The sequence below is a fragment of the Buceros rhinoceros genome, unplaced genomic scaffold (assembly GCF_000710305.1).
Source record: "Buceros rhinoceros silvestris isolate BGI_N320 unplaced genomic scaffold, ASM71030v1 scaffold1994, whole genome shotgun sequence".
Lineage (NCBI taxonomy): Eukaryota > Metazoa > Chordata > Aves > Bucerotiformes > Bucerotidae > Buceros > Buceros rhinoceros.
The window spans coordinates 18,905-33,122 of record NW_010407497.1 but is presented as its reverse complement, the minus strand read 5'-3'; the positions used below and the strand labels follow the sequence as shown (position 1 = coordinate 33,122).

Below are 14,218 nucleotides of genomic sequence, written 5' to 3'. Positions count from 1 at the left end.
GAGCTGAAGAAGGAGAAGAAACATCTATACCCAAACTAGCAAAACTGGAGGAAAGGTCGCGGCCTGTTTCCAAGTGCACCGAACCCACAGCTTCGTCAGTGTGGAACAGTGAAGCAGAACAGCATCAAAAGGAGGATAACATCCTGGACCCAAACCTGAATTTTGCATTAAAAGAGACAGGTACAAAGCTTATGAGGGAAAATGTCAAACTGGCAAGTGATAGAACTGACACTAAAACTACTGCTAGTGAAAAGCATGCACCGAAGAAGAGAAAGGAGTTAGAGGATTTATCTGAAGATAGAGAAACACTAGAAATTGTGTTTGGAAGCAGAGACCTAGACTGGGAAGATCAAATGTTAGATCGTGACCAGGAAGCTCAAGGAAATACATGCAAAAAAAGATGTTTGGAAGCCAAAGGAAGCAGGATTCAAGAAGCAAGTGTAAAGCAGAAAGAGGAGAATAAAGTATTGGTAAGTTGTATTATCATACAAAAACTGGCTTTGTAAAGTTTGTTTGCTTAAACCTCTCAAATCACTCTGAATTAAAAATTGACATGATTTTTTTTTTATGTTTCTTTAATTTTTCTGGACATAGTTTGTGAATTGAAAGCACTTGTATTCTGAAAGTTTTTGTCTCTTTTTGCTTCAAGTATGGTAGCTAGAACACCAGAATATATTCCTGCACCAAGAAAGCTTCACATATTGTGTGTTGGCTTAATTACATTGTTATTATTTATACTAATATAATGCTCAGTTATATTATCTTTACATAATAATATTTATGAAGAAGACTTTAGTTGACCTCTTCTGTTGAATCCTGCTGTAGTGTCCAACATCTTTCAAGTCAGAATCTCTAGATGTCAAGTGAAAGATTATTAAAATTCCTATACAAGACAATTCAGATCACTAATGTCCTCTTAAAAAAAAAAAAAACCACAACAAAAAACCAACCAAAAACCCAAAATGCAGCTTGTGATTACTTCTCTTGATTATTTCTCTGTTTTTGTTTTTGAGCATAAGGCAATTTTCTAAGAGAAACTAAGAAAACAATGGAGTTTTGAATTAACAGTAGCCACTTCATTGAAAAAAAACAAGCAGCTTTGTAAAGGAAAACCACTTCAGGAGCTCTGTTAACAATGCAGAGGGGAAAAGAGAGAAGGGACACGTTTGGTTTTTGTTTCTTTTAAAAATATGTTAAACTTTACTGTCCAGTCAGTTCTGACGCAGTGTAGGCTGTGTTTAAATGCTGTAATAATAAAGTTTGAATGTATGATTGAGTAACTGGAATTTGCAAGATACCTTGGATCAGGTTGGAGTCATTTACCTGTGCATCCTTGGCTCAGAGCAGCTTGACGCTCTTGATACTGTGCGGGAGCTTGCTTCTGGCAAAGTGTGAATTTTGAACTGTGTTACAATGCTGTGGTTTTGTGTATTACTGAAAGGCAAATTTTAAAAGACAAGTCTTACAGCTGTAGAGAATCTTTGCTTCTTTCTCTTTATACTGTCAGAGAGGAGGTACCTTCAGGTCTCACCATACCAAGAGACTAAAATGGCTGCTTGGAATCTCTTTTGATATTTTGTTAATAGCCTGGAATGTTTCTTTGGTCTAACTTCTTGTCAGGATCATGAAGGAAAACAAATTTTTATGTGTAACTAAACCATTACTTTATCAGATGCACATCTAAAGATTTTTGCTGACAAGAAGTCTTTTAATAGTTTAATTAATAATGACTTGTTTTCTTCACAAAAACTGTATTTCCAGTGCAACAGGAAGGAGATTTAATTGTAATCCTCCAGGGCCATATTTATGTTACCTACTTTATTTGAGTATAGATGCACCTTGTGTATCTGGCAAGAATGTAAGTAATTGTCTCAAAATCTACGCGGTGCATAAAAATGATCTGATCTTTTTTAAACCACTGAGAATAAACCAGATTTGCCTTTCATAAATTAAACTATGGGAGGAAAGCAACCGGCAAAACACTTTCCTATCCTAGTAATGAAATGTCCTTTCTACACACACGTACACTTAACATACAAAATTGAAAATGTTACTTTTTATATTCAGAAGCTTTTACAGTATTTTTAGAACCTGGCAGGACTTTGAAGGCTGTACACATGGACAAAACTTGCTACTGGTATAAGAATAAAAAGCATGAGTGATTTTTTTAATAGGAAAAAATGCAGTAATTGTTACAGTGTGTGTAAAATCATAAAAATCAAGTACATTGCAGTTTCTTCTATGTCTCAATATTTATATTGATTTGAAAATGCTTATTTCTGTTTACTCTAGAGAGCAAATTTCATGTAATTAAATTTGCATTTAATTTCAGTGTTACTTTTAAAATAAATTTTAATCAAATAGGAAGAAGCAGAACTTGGATCAGTTCTAACTTCAGAAATGAAAAGCCAGATCAAGCAAGAGTCATCAGTTTTGATGGTAAGAAACCAGTTAGTTGTAAGTTCGAACAACAAACTTTGAGAAGCATTAAGAAAATGCATCAAAATTTTGCTTTTAAGAAGACAGTATTTGTGAATCCTATTTCAGAGCAGTGGAGGCTCTGAGGATTGTACTCCTTAAAATAATGGTGTGTGATTATGAATAGTACAGACCAACTTCCTGGCTGTGAAAAGACAGAGTTCATCTATGTGCTTTTGTAACGGCATTTGGATTGATACCTAAGATGACTGAAACTATGGAACCCTAATGTTAATCGTAGTAACGCTTCAATGCAGTTAATACTTGTACTGATGTTTTTGTTAATTACTGCTTAAAGATCAGACATGAACATAATCTTGTCTGCTCCAAGGAGATCACAGCTAGAATGGAAGAGATGGATTATTGGGAAAATAGATGTAACACACAGTCATTAACAATAAATAGCGTGCTAACTTTGTTATAGGTGAGATGAGAAGGAGGGGAGGATTGGTGGGAATGGCAGTGAGGCAGAGGAAAAGGAGACTAGGCTAAATGAAACTGCAGAGGAGAGATTCTGAAGAGTTAAAGGGGAGTGTATCCAGTCAACAAGGGGTGGGATAAAACCTTTTTGCATACATACAGAAAACAGTCCCAGGGATTGCTCTGCAGATATACCGAACAACAGGGTCAGCTCAGATTAAGTTTATACATTGCTGTAAAACAGCTGTACTGCATCTGGGCTGCAGCAGTCCATGAAAACGGTGTAACAATACTTGTGAACTTGCCTTGTACCCAGACTTCCTTTATAATCTGCATCAGTCTAGCCTCGGGCAGCAAAGCGTGCATGCAAACTTGCTGGTATTTGAGAATTCTCCTGTACAAGAAAAAGTTGCTTCATTGATCACAGCTGGTTTGCAGCCCTAAAATTGGCCTAAATGCTAAATATGCAGGCTAGAATTGAGCTGAAGGCGTTCAACTTTGTCTTCTGTAGAGTAAGTTAGAATTTCCATTAGGATAAGCATCCTCTGTTAAATCAGTCCTGGTAAGAGGTAAGGTGGAGAGAAGGACAGAAGTAATTCTTAGCTCTTAGTTAAACTGAAGATAAAGAAATAAATTCTTACTAGAAGTTGTATCTCGAAGTAAAATCCTAGTGAAATGAGGTACATTGACTTCAGTATTATTCCTGTAGTTCTTAATGATCCTGCCTTTTCAACAGATGTAAATTTGAAAGAAATAAATTTACTGAGTTCCCAGCTCTGTCGGTAGTATATAAGGACGGTGAGAAGTACATCTGTCTTCTTGGCTTCTGACACTGTTGCTGCTTCCCCTCACCCTTCTATAGTCCTAACTTTTGCCTTAGCTGTGCTCATAATTTCTTTCTCTAAAGTTTATACTGTTAGATATGATGTATATCTCTTTATACACTTGAAGTGCTCCTTCTTTTTTCTTCCCACACAAGAACCACAATGAACTGGAAGATGACTCCAGGAATCTCCCTAGCAGACTTCTGTTGACTGAATTTAGGTCATTGGTTGTCAGCCATCCAAGACAGACCAGTCAGCTTACTGAAACTACCAGCTACGGCGGAAAGAAAAATTTCAAAGTGTTCAAAAAGGTTTGTGTGGATTTTAAATGGTCACAAGATGGCACTATTTAAAAATACTAAAAAGTATTGCCTTAAGGTTGTAGAAATATGTTATGGAAGGTCTTTTTTTTTCTTTTAATTCATAGAAACTATAGAAAGAAATAATTTAAATATCATATTATACTGTTAACAGATACTTTGCTAATTGACTGTAGAAGTACCAGGCTGACAAAGGCTTACCTCGTGCCTCTAGTCCAAGCTTTTACCTGGAATAAGTTAAGTGATGCCTACCATAACTTCTGGTTGTACCTCCAAAAACTAGCAATTTGCCTTCTCCACAGACCTATGTATAAAACGTATGCTGATTCAGAGTGTTGCATTTTATCTAATAAACCTTAGATTTCCAAATAGAACTAAGTCTCGTATCTTCCAAAAGTAAGATTATTGCTTGCTTGGGTTGTGAAGATAATTTCAAGAAAATTCATAGTGTTCAATGTAAAAATACCACTTCAGCTCATGTTGGGGAAAAAAAAAATTGAAGTGCATTTTAGTAAAATACTGTGTAGAGAGTGTGAGTTGCATGGTGCAGCTTCCAGCTTTCTGGGAATGTGCTCCCATTTTCAGATAACATTTAAAATTTCCGGTAGGATTTTCGTTTCCACCCTTTTGTAGTAGATGCTTAAGCATTCTGATGATAAAATAATATCTATCAGTATAAATGGAGTTTGAAAACATGATATACTTGATTTTATGTACTGTCAGATTTATTTAGCGTGTGTAACGTCAGCTGTAGTTTTTGTTGTTTCTTTTGGTAAACTTTTTTTTTTCACTTCAATCTCTTGAATCTGATCTCTGATAAATTTTATTCACAGGAAGACTGACTGACTGTCTTCTGTGATATCTGCATGGACTGTCTGAATTTGTAAAACCAGACCTTTTACTTGGAGTGTGCTCACTCTGTATTGTAATTGTAAGAATTTGCTGTCTAACAGGTAGCTTATCCAGGAGCAGGACAACTTCCGTACATTATTGGAGGATCAGATTTGATTGCTCACCATGCTAAAAAGAATTCAGAGCTAGAAGACTGGTTAAGACAAGAAATGGAGGTAAGGAATTACTTCATAAAGATGATTAACAAAAGCTTGGCTTATGAGAGTGGCCATACCAGCCTGTGGTCATTACTGAAACGCTTCAGAACTCTACTTGTGAAATAAGACCTCAGCCAGTTAGCTGTCCCCATGTGCTCATAGAAACATGTATGCTAGAAAAGTTATGGAAAGTCAAATTCCCTTTACGCACCAATAATCAGATAAAAATTTTCCTATTTCTATAATGTTAATTAAAACCCAAAAAACATATTTCAGACCAAAATCGATATCTTGCACAAACTATTCCATTCCAGTAGTTGGTAGCAGTAGCCAAGCTTGAGTAGTGAAATATATTATCTAATGTGAATATACAGTGAATGGAGCACTCAGAGAAAACTTATTTCCTCAGGAAAAACTGTCGTTAGTGCAGGGATATATTGTTATCTATTCTTCATTAGCTTCATCCTTAACATCAAATACTGAATAAACTTACTTTCTCAGGAACAAAACCGACATGCAAGAGAAGAATCACTTGCTGATGATCTCTTTAGGTAAGAGTTTTATGTTTGTACTCAAAGTATTTTTTTTTTTTTTGCATCACATCTTTTTTTGGACAAACTCAAATTTTCTAAAAGACCAGTTTGACTATTCTTTTCAAAGTTCTGTGTATTCTCATGTATGGAATACACCCAAAATGACTCAACAGCTGGTCTCAAATTTTTTGTGCCTAAACTTTCAATTTCATTCTGACTTGCCTCAGTTTTTTAGTAAGAACATTCTCAAAAAAAATGTTGCTATTTCCTGATTCATGTGCACAAACTTAGTTGTTCACAAAGGCCGGAAGAGATTCTGGGGTCAGGCTTTCCACTGTTACTGTTTGCTAGAGCCTAATGAAGTGTTTCAGTCTTATAATTCAGTCAGTCATCTGAACTGTGAAGAAAAAGTCATGGGCCACTTCTTCATTCCGGCTGTGGCACTTGTCTGTCCCTGTGCTGAGTTACTTGAGGGAGCTAAAGCAACAGAGTATTAGTTCTGTGGAAAAGTGGTTGGCAGGACTGCTTTCTTTTTTTCCCTTTTTTTTTAATTTTTATTTTTGAAGTAATGATTCCCAGAATTTAAAACAAAAATTAAAATAACCCTGAGGATTTTTTTAAATCCTCCCATATGGCCCCTCTGTGTCCCTTATTTTTGAGACCTTAAGCTTTTAAACCCATCTGTTAGGAAAGAGCGCCTACTTTTTTGTTAGAAACTCCCTCAAAGCCTTGCCATCTTTTCAGTTTTCAGACTGAGGAGAGGAGTTGTTCTTACACTGCTCATTCTATGCTCCCAACAGTGTAGGAGGGTCATTATTTCTGTTCTAGTCAGTGCTAACGTCATAGGAGTTTGAGAGAGATCCTCAGTATGTCCAGGTTCACCTTGGCTGTTTGCCATTGCTCTTTGCAATAATTCATTACATTTGCCTCTAAAACACAGCCTGTTTCAGCAGTTTTCTTTCAATAACCCTCACTTCAGTTATCTACCGCTTTCCCTAATCTCTCTTTTGAAAGAGAGGATCATCTTATTCAGTTGATTTCCTGTCCAGTTACTTTCAACTGTAATCCTAATTTAATGATTTGTAACCACTTTCTAATTTAAAGTGCTCAACCACGTTTGCCATGATCCGGTTTTCACATGTGGAAAACAACTTTTAAATATATATCAGTTACAAAGACATTTATAAAAACATGGCACAGCTTGATTCTGTTTCTGGAATATTAACTAGTTCAAAATACCTTTATTAATTTTAGCATTTCAAAACACAGCAGTGGAAACTTTAATTTGCATGCATTCATGCTTAGAAAAGCTTTTATCTTAACTCCAGTTTATTTAGGATGGGTCTACTTATAGAAGTTTCCACAATTTTATTCCAAAAGTATTAAAACACACAGTTTAATGTTCGGCAGTTTGTCTAATTTTGTCCTTAATCCTGAATAAAACTACTTGGCATAGTGTTAATATTAGCAGCTGCAGTTCCCTATGAAAACTGCATTTGAAGATGCTATTAGAAAATGTCACACGGTACTCTGAGGTAAAGATGAGCTCGAAAGAAAAGCTGTGCCCTCAACTGCTGCTGAGTACATACTGAGATAGTATGACATGCCTTCCCTTCCTCCCCTATTGGCTAAAGACTGCAGACAAATGGATTACGTTTAGAAATAGCCCTCTGTATTCACTCCATGTTCCCAGCAAGGTCTTTTTGTGTCTTCATGCATTCATTCGCAGTAGTGGAATCTCTCTAGTTTTTTCCATTTCAGGCTGCAGGCACTGTACTGTTTCCTTTGGTAATGTTGTTTGATTTCTTTCTGCCTGGAAAACATCATCCAGGCTTCATTTAACATGGAAAATGGCTGGAGGTGAGATGGGGGAGATTACATAAGAAGATGGTCATAACTGTCAGCATGTCAGTGCCAGCATCTCCTTAGACAGCCAGACAGCCATAGACAGGGTTGAAGCTGTTGGTGTCCTGATGGCAGGTTTCCATCATGTGTCATCCCCTTCTCCTATCTGCTTATCTCATCCTGCCCAAATCTTTTGTTTAGCAAAGATTTCATTATTTTCTTAGTTTTTATGTGAAGAAACAGGCAACAACTGTTTGACTTGTTAGTCGAACACCTGCCATGTGTTTGACTAACACTAACAGTTGTGCATTTAGGTAGAAAAATGTGTGTGGTGAAAGGATGTTTTTTGTCCAAATCACTGTCAAAGAAACATGAAAATGCATATCAACATGTGTACGAGCCATTCAGAAAATCTTACTGCATCAACAGCTTGCTCTGTTGATTTACAATTAATAATAGAGCATTTCTTTCAGAGGGTACACACTTCATTTTTCCCAGAAGTCTGGATTGTATAGGAATAGCAGTGACTTCTAATGCCTTCCTAATTATGTGGTGATGTAATTTGACTCACAAGTTGTCACATTTTCCTGTCTAAGCAAAAAAAAGTCTTGGTGAATGAGAAAAGAATTAGTTCTGACTGATCATTCAGTTGTGTACAGAAGTTATTCATGCATGAATACAAAACACATCAGAATATCAAAGAAGTGGCACAGGATTTTGGGAGATGAAGCACAGATGGAGAGAAAGAGAAGGCCAAGGGATGGCAGTGTCAAGCAGAGGCAAACTATAACTGTATAGCAGTAAATCAGGTAACTATTTAGTATGTCCAGAAGGCAGGTCTCAATTACTAAAAATCAATCAGAAGCTGTATAAAGGAGAAGACAAGTCAAGGAACTGCTCTGTGTGGGAATAGGAGGCAGCAGGAGGGTTTTGGCTGAATAAGTTATAGCCAGATATGCACTGATGTGAATATGAAGTACATCTTTCCCTTCCCTCCCCCTTGCTTAGTGGTGAGACATTAAATCTGATTAATGGACGAGTTTCTCCAAGCCTTTAAAGATTTTAAGTAGCTAGGAAGTCAGGGAAGATTTTAGTAATCTCTAGTTCATGCGCATGTTCTAGCTGACTTGTCTTTCAGTCACAGTATAGCCACTGTAGTTAATTATAAAAGTGTGCTCAGGGAATGGATTGAACACTGACCAATCCCTTGTTATGAATACAAAATAAAGCTATTTACATCACATTGTTAACTTTGAATGTAATTAAATTTTACTTATTTGTGACAAGTTTTCTTTTTCATTGCAGATATGATCCTAATGTAAAAAGGAGAAGATAAATTGTGACCTGAATTTACAGCGATTCTCTAGCAAAATCTGTTTTCTGTTCTTAGGGTGGCTGGCTAGAGTGTGTGACATGCACCTATGTATGACCATTTGAGCTGTCTATTATTGTAAGATTTGTTTTTAAATCTTGCTTTTATTAAAGAAAAAGTTTCTTTCACCACTCGCTACTTACAGGTTGCACACTTTCCAAATCTTAACATTTTTTGCTTCCGAGTAATGCTCAGTAAAATGCCATACATACGTAGGATTTCATTTCAGGCTGTTTATTTCTGTGTGCTTATCAGTACTATTTTGGGTAAGTTAACATCAGGCTTTTTTCTTTTCAGAAAGGCGTTGTTAAATAGATTTTTGTATATTGTCAGTTTTGTCATGAGGTGGAGGATTTCATAAATAAGTTAGACCAAATTTTAAATTTCTTTGAGTAAACAATATTCATAATGTTAAGCTTCTTCCTGTTTTTGAAATTGGTGACATCAAATTATTTTTAGCCAGCCCTCAGTTTTGTGTGATGGCAGATTTGAAACTAATGTTTAAATTCTAAAATTCAGTGATTTTTGCCCTATTATGTCTTCAGATCTTCAATATTTGTTTGAACAGCCTGCAGTTCCGATTAGAAACACTCAAACAGATACCAAAACTTTTGCAGCACAAACAATTAACAAGCCTGTTAATTATGGTTTCTTGGACAGGGGGAAAAGGCAAGTACAGTTTCTTTCTCTGCATATTTCCTTTCTTTTGCAAATACAGGAGAGCTGTGTTTGGCTGTTTAAGAACAAACCATGTGTATGGAAAGCCCAAAAGCTCCATGATGAGAACCCTCAGATTATGAGAGTCTGTGTACTTTCCTGTGGTATTAAATGAGAAATAACCTCGTATGTTCCTCAGAAGTGTGAATTCTGATATAATGATGTCTCATATTCTGTAATTGCTTTTATTTGTGGTGAGACTGAAGTTAGATGGGGAGAAGACTGAATTTGATAGTTTCCAGGAGTCGAGTGGGGGGGGACTCCACCCAGCAAAATGAGACTTTGAAAAAAAAAAAAAAACCAAACCAAAACTGGTTGCAGGGTGTAGGTAGTTTCCGTGGAAAATAAAAAACCTTGAGAGCTCTAGCATCTGGTGGCAGAGAAGCCAGATGAATCCCTTGCAATTGGAAATATGCCTGTTATCCAGTTACAAAGATTCAAGCCAAGAGAAACCAATGAGTTTTCCCCTGAAAGGGAGAAAAGGAAGTTAAGTGAACTTCCTCAGCACATTTTCATGGTTAATTTATTTGACCCATATTCCTCCTCTTGTGTCTTTATGATTTGCAGTAGCTGTGTAAAAAACAAACAAACAAACAAACAAACAAAAACCAACAAAAAAAACCCCCAAAACCAAAACAAACAAAAAAACCCAAACAAAAAACCCCTGTCCTTCAAAATAATTCCATCATGTATTTGAACAGTGAAAGCTATGAAACAGCAACCTGTTCTTGGGTTAGGAGAGCTCATCTCAATGATCTGAGAATTTGGAAATTGAGAGATTTCTCTAGAAGTACAGTGAGAAAAGCCTTCCGGACTTTCTGGAAGCTCCATTGCATCATGTTTCAAAAGCCAGGATGGTGGGATCTCCTTCATATGAGGAAATAATCTAGCTGACGCAATTGAATTTAAGTATTCATTAATAAAACCACTTCCTCTGGCAAGAGCTCATACTGTGCAAGCAAGATGAGCTGAGTGTATCAGATTTTAAGAACAGCATTGTGAGATCTGTGTCAAGATAGCAGATATGCTGAAGTCCACATGGTTGTATGGTCTCAGAAAATACTTAGTCTTCAAAAACATGTGTTTCCTCAGATCTGTCTGGCATCATCTTGATCACTTGGTCCGGGATGTCCAGAGTGGTACACAGAGTGCAAGACCAGTACCTCTGAGTTCAGTGATAGCTGTGGGAGTGTTTTGATACTGTAACTTCAGTCAGGGCACGTCAAATCTTGTCCACCAAATACCTTTAAAAAGACTGTTCTTTGGTAATTTCGCTGCTCGCTAGAGGAGATCTACTGACTGCTGTTTGTTGCACTCTCAGGTGTTTTCCTACAATGACTCCAGATTTTCCTGTTAAAGACCCACTGGTCCAAGAGGGCAGCTCTTGTAGCTCTTGAGAATGACCTTTTTGCTGTTACTAAATTTAGCCAATAGCTTGGATAGCAGAGTATCAGTGGACAAGGTCCTTCAGAAAGTTTGTTTACAGCTGTTAAAAACGTCACTTGTTTCACCTTAGAAATTCTCAAAAGACAGAATCTACAGCGGCCTTCTAGGAGAAAGTGAAGGCTAAGTCCTTTACTGCTCAGACTGCAGCCTGCTAGGGTTCAAGCAACCCTGGTGGCACATCTGAGTCCACTATTCTATACACGTAATGTGATTTAGAACTCTTCATCCAGTTCCCCAAACACTTGAATTTTAGCAGCTTTGATACTTTAGTTATTTAATTTCCTAGACTGATGGACTCGCCCACCATGTGTTTTGGGCAGCACCCACAGACACACATTTGGAGATTTCTTTATAGATCTTGTTTTGAGATGTTTTTTCTCTATCAACACTTCCAACATCAGATTTCTTTGCAGTCTTTTACTGGCAGCTGTGTGCTCTCGAGAAGGAAGGATATTGTGGGGGTTTCTACAGTAGTGCTGAGAACAAAAAAAGTTAGGATCAGCACTTGGCTGATGGTACATCCACGGTATGTTCTTGTTGGGTCCAATTTGAGGGTGCCTAATAGGTGATAGTTTAGTTTCTAATTCAGTTTCATCTGCTGTCTGGTTGATGAGAAGCCTGTAGGAGTAGTGAACCTGAGCCTTTTGCTATTCCAACATGGCATTTTGCTTGCGTTAAAGCAGCTTAGACGTGTAACCCTCCACCCCGTACCCATGGCTTGAACTGTAATTCCAAGTTCAGGTAACAAGTCCTATTCATAATACCGAAGTTTTCCTTCCATTTTAGCATAATTTTGTCATGATTTTCAGCTCCAGGCCTTAGAGAAAACATGCTTATTGGCTTATGGGTTTGGGCCTTCTATTACTGAATTTTCTGAGCTAGATAATAAAGGGCATGATTATGTGAACCAAGCCTTGGGAGGCTGAACATCGAATAAATTACATCAGTATTTGCCTTACCTCAGGTCAAGTTAACATAATAGTTCCAGATGCTTCCTGTATGAAGTGCACTGCTAGCAGGCAGCTAAGCCCCGTGCTGCCACTTGCTCCCCCCAAGGAGGATGGGGGAAGAGAATCAGAAGGGTTAAAGTGGGAAAACTCATGGGTTGAGGTAAAGACAGTTTTCTAGGTAAAGCAAATCTGTAAGCACAAGCAAGTGCAATTACCTGCATTCTCCAGTTTGGAACTTCTGCTGCATGCTCCGTTTTCTGTGGTTTCAATATGCAGATCACCAGTTTTCTGAGAGAATTTGTGGTGGTGATTTTCTTTAGAAGCTTAAAAAAAGTTTGGTAACTCAGAAATGATGCCTTGAACCACTATCTGCAAGCATACCCACCTTTTTGACAAAAAAAAAAATGCACCTAAAAATACATCTAAGCAGAAACTTATCTTCAGATCTTGTTCTTGCGTTTTTCTGTGTAAGACAAAGTTTGTGTGAGGGTTTGCTGGAATGGCTTTTTTTACAGCATGTATTATCCTTGTTCACACTGCTCACAGGAATGAGATGCACGCAGTATGTAAATTAAATATACTTTTTATTAGCAAGTCTTTTAAAATACAGTCTTGCATTCAGCAGCTTAGCTGAACACAGTTTAAAGCAGATGGAATTACTCTATGCACCACTAAAACAGGATGGGTGCTGTATCCCTGCAGGAAAAACATGCTTAATTTTCAGTTTAATTCACACCGGTTTCAGCTTTCCTAATCTCTTGGGGAAGCCACTGCCTTTTTCGGCTAGACTACCGAGATATTCTCACTGTGAAAGTTTGTTTTCCTGTTTCTGTCCGTTCACACCTGTCAGTCTGCCCTTTTTCTTCGTACCATTATCACCCGTCTCCTCCTGGAATGGGGGGCCTAGTGCAGCAGTGGTGGCCTCTCCTGTGTCATTGCACTGGTTCTGGTGTGCTGAAAGTACATTCACAGTCAGCTCCCGTTTCCTTCATCCACTGACCTCTCATCGACTTCCTCCCAGCGTGCTAAGCCCCGTTGATTACCTCCATTGCTGATGTGTCCGAGGCTCTGTTCCACGCGTTTACATCAAACGTCAGTTGTAACTGAGACAGCAGCTGAAGTCTCTGTAGGCCTATCTCCATTTCCTTACCAGTTGCCCCATCACCAGTCCATTTTGTACAGGTGACTTCTTACCCTTATTCTTGCGTATATTTTCCCACCCTCCCATAAAACTCCCATAAAACTTTTCTTGCTCTGTTTCATTTCTTGAATCTATTCTCAGTCCCACTGGTGTTTAATTCACAAATTCCAATCGTGTTCTGGTTGTTCTGGGACCTCCTTAGAACTTAGATAAACATGGCAAAACCTGAACTGAATTCCTTACTGCTATTCCTCACTCTTCCTCTTACAATGTTTTGATAACCAGCATCACCACATTCCAGTGAGATAGTTATAAAAATGCTAGATAGATAAAATCAGATCTCCCTAACTAGCAACTTTCCCTGCCACTTGCTTTAGCACTCTGCCCATACTGCTCTGCCCCAACCCTGACCATCAGATTCTCCCTCAAGCACTGGCTACAGCACCAGATTCATGTGAACGAACACCTTTCCCCTCTCTCCGAACACTACAGGTCTCTGAACCTCTTACTCTCCAGTTCGTTTTTTTTCCTTTGACTTAAGTTCCCCACTTCTCCAAACCAGAATAACTTCTAGGTTCTAATGTTACTCCTTTAGCCTTCAGTCCATCATCAGTTTTCACACATGAAGATAAAACAAGCTTAGCATGCAAACCTCAGGTAGGTTTATCATCTCGTCAGAGCAGAGGTTTTGTTCACAAGTTGTTTGCAGCTCAAAAGAGTATATCTATCTCAGCTGACAGCAGATGTTCTGTACATGTTTACATTGCTCACCTAAAAAAGGGTATGACCCAAGCAGGCTCCAGCAAAAGCTGAAAACTGAGGCATGACACACGGAAATGACATTCACATAGTTCTCTCCAAGTCCGGGTGCATTGTGTGTGCGAACAAACATTCAAGTAGATGAATATAGGCCTTTATCTCGTTTAGAACTGGAATTCCACAACCAGCACATCAGACCTAACGGAGAAACGGGCAAGATCAGAGTACTGACTTTCCAGACTGTGCCAGGTAGTTGTTCTTGAACAGCAACAACTTGGTGTTCACATAGAAGCCTGTGCCAGAATCCAGACTGATGAAAAATCAACCATTTTTGTCTCAGAGAACCCCCTGGAACTGTGTAAAA

At 38.0% G+C, this 14,218-nt stretch overlaps 1 protein-coding gene across 1 annotated transcript in view; it reads left to right on the top strand.

Moving 5' to 3' along the window:
* Positions 1–8,805, top strand: part of NBN (nibrin) — a gene marked incomplete at its 5' end in the record, with an annotated part of 10,066 nt that extends 1,261 nt beyond the window's left edge. Inside the window, 6 exons of the mRNA XM_010134473.1 lie at positions 1–474; positions 2,369–2,457; positions 3,878–4,033; positions 4,996–5,109; positions 5,593–5,642; positions 8,775–8,805. Of these exons, the coding sequence (XP_010132775.1) occupies positions 1–474; positions 2,369–2,457; positions 3,878–4,033; positions 4,996–5,109; positions 5,593–5,642; positions 8,775–8,805 (914 nt within the window). The remainder of the gene's footprint in view (positions 475–2,368; positions 2,458–3,877; positions 4,034–4,995; positions 5,110–5,592; positions 5,643–8,774) is intronic.
* Between the last annotated feature and the right edge of the window lie 5,413 nt (positions 8,806–14,218).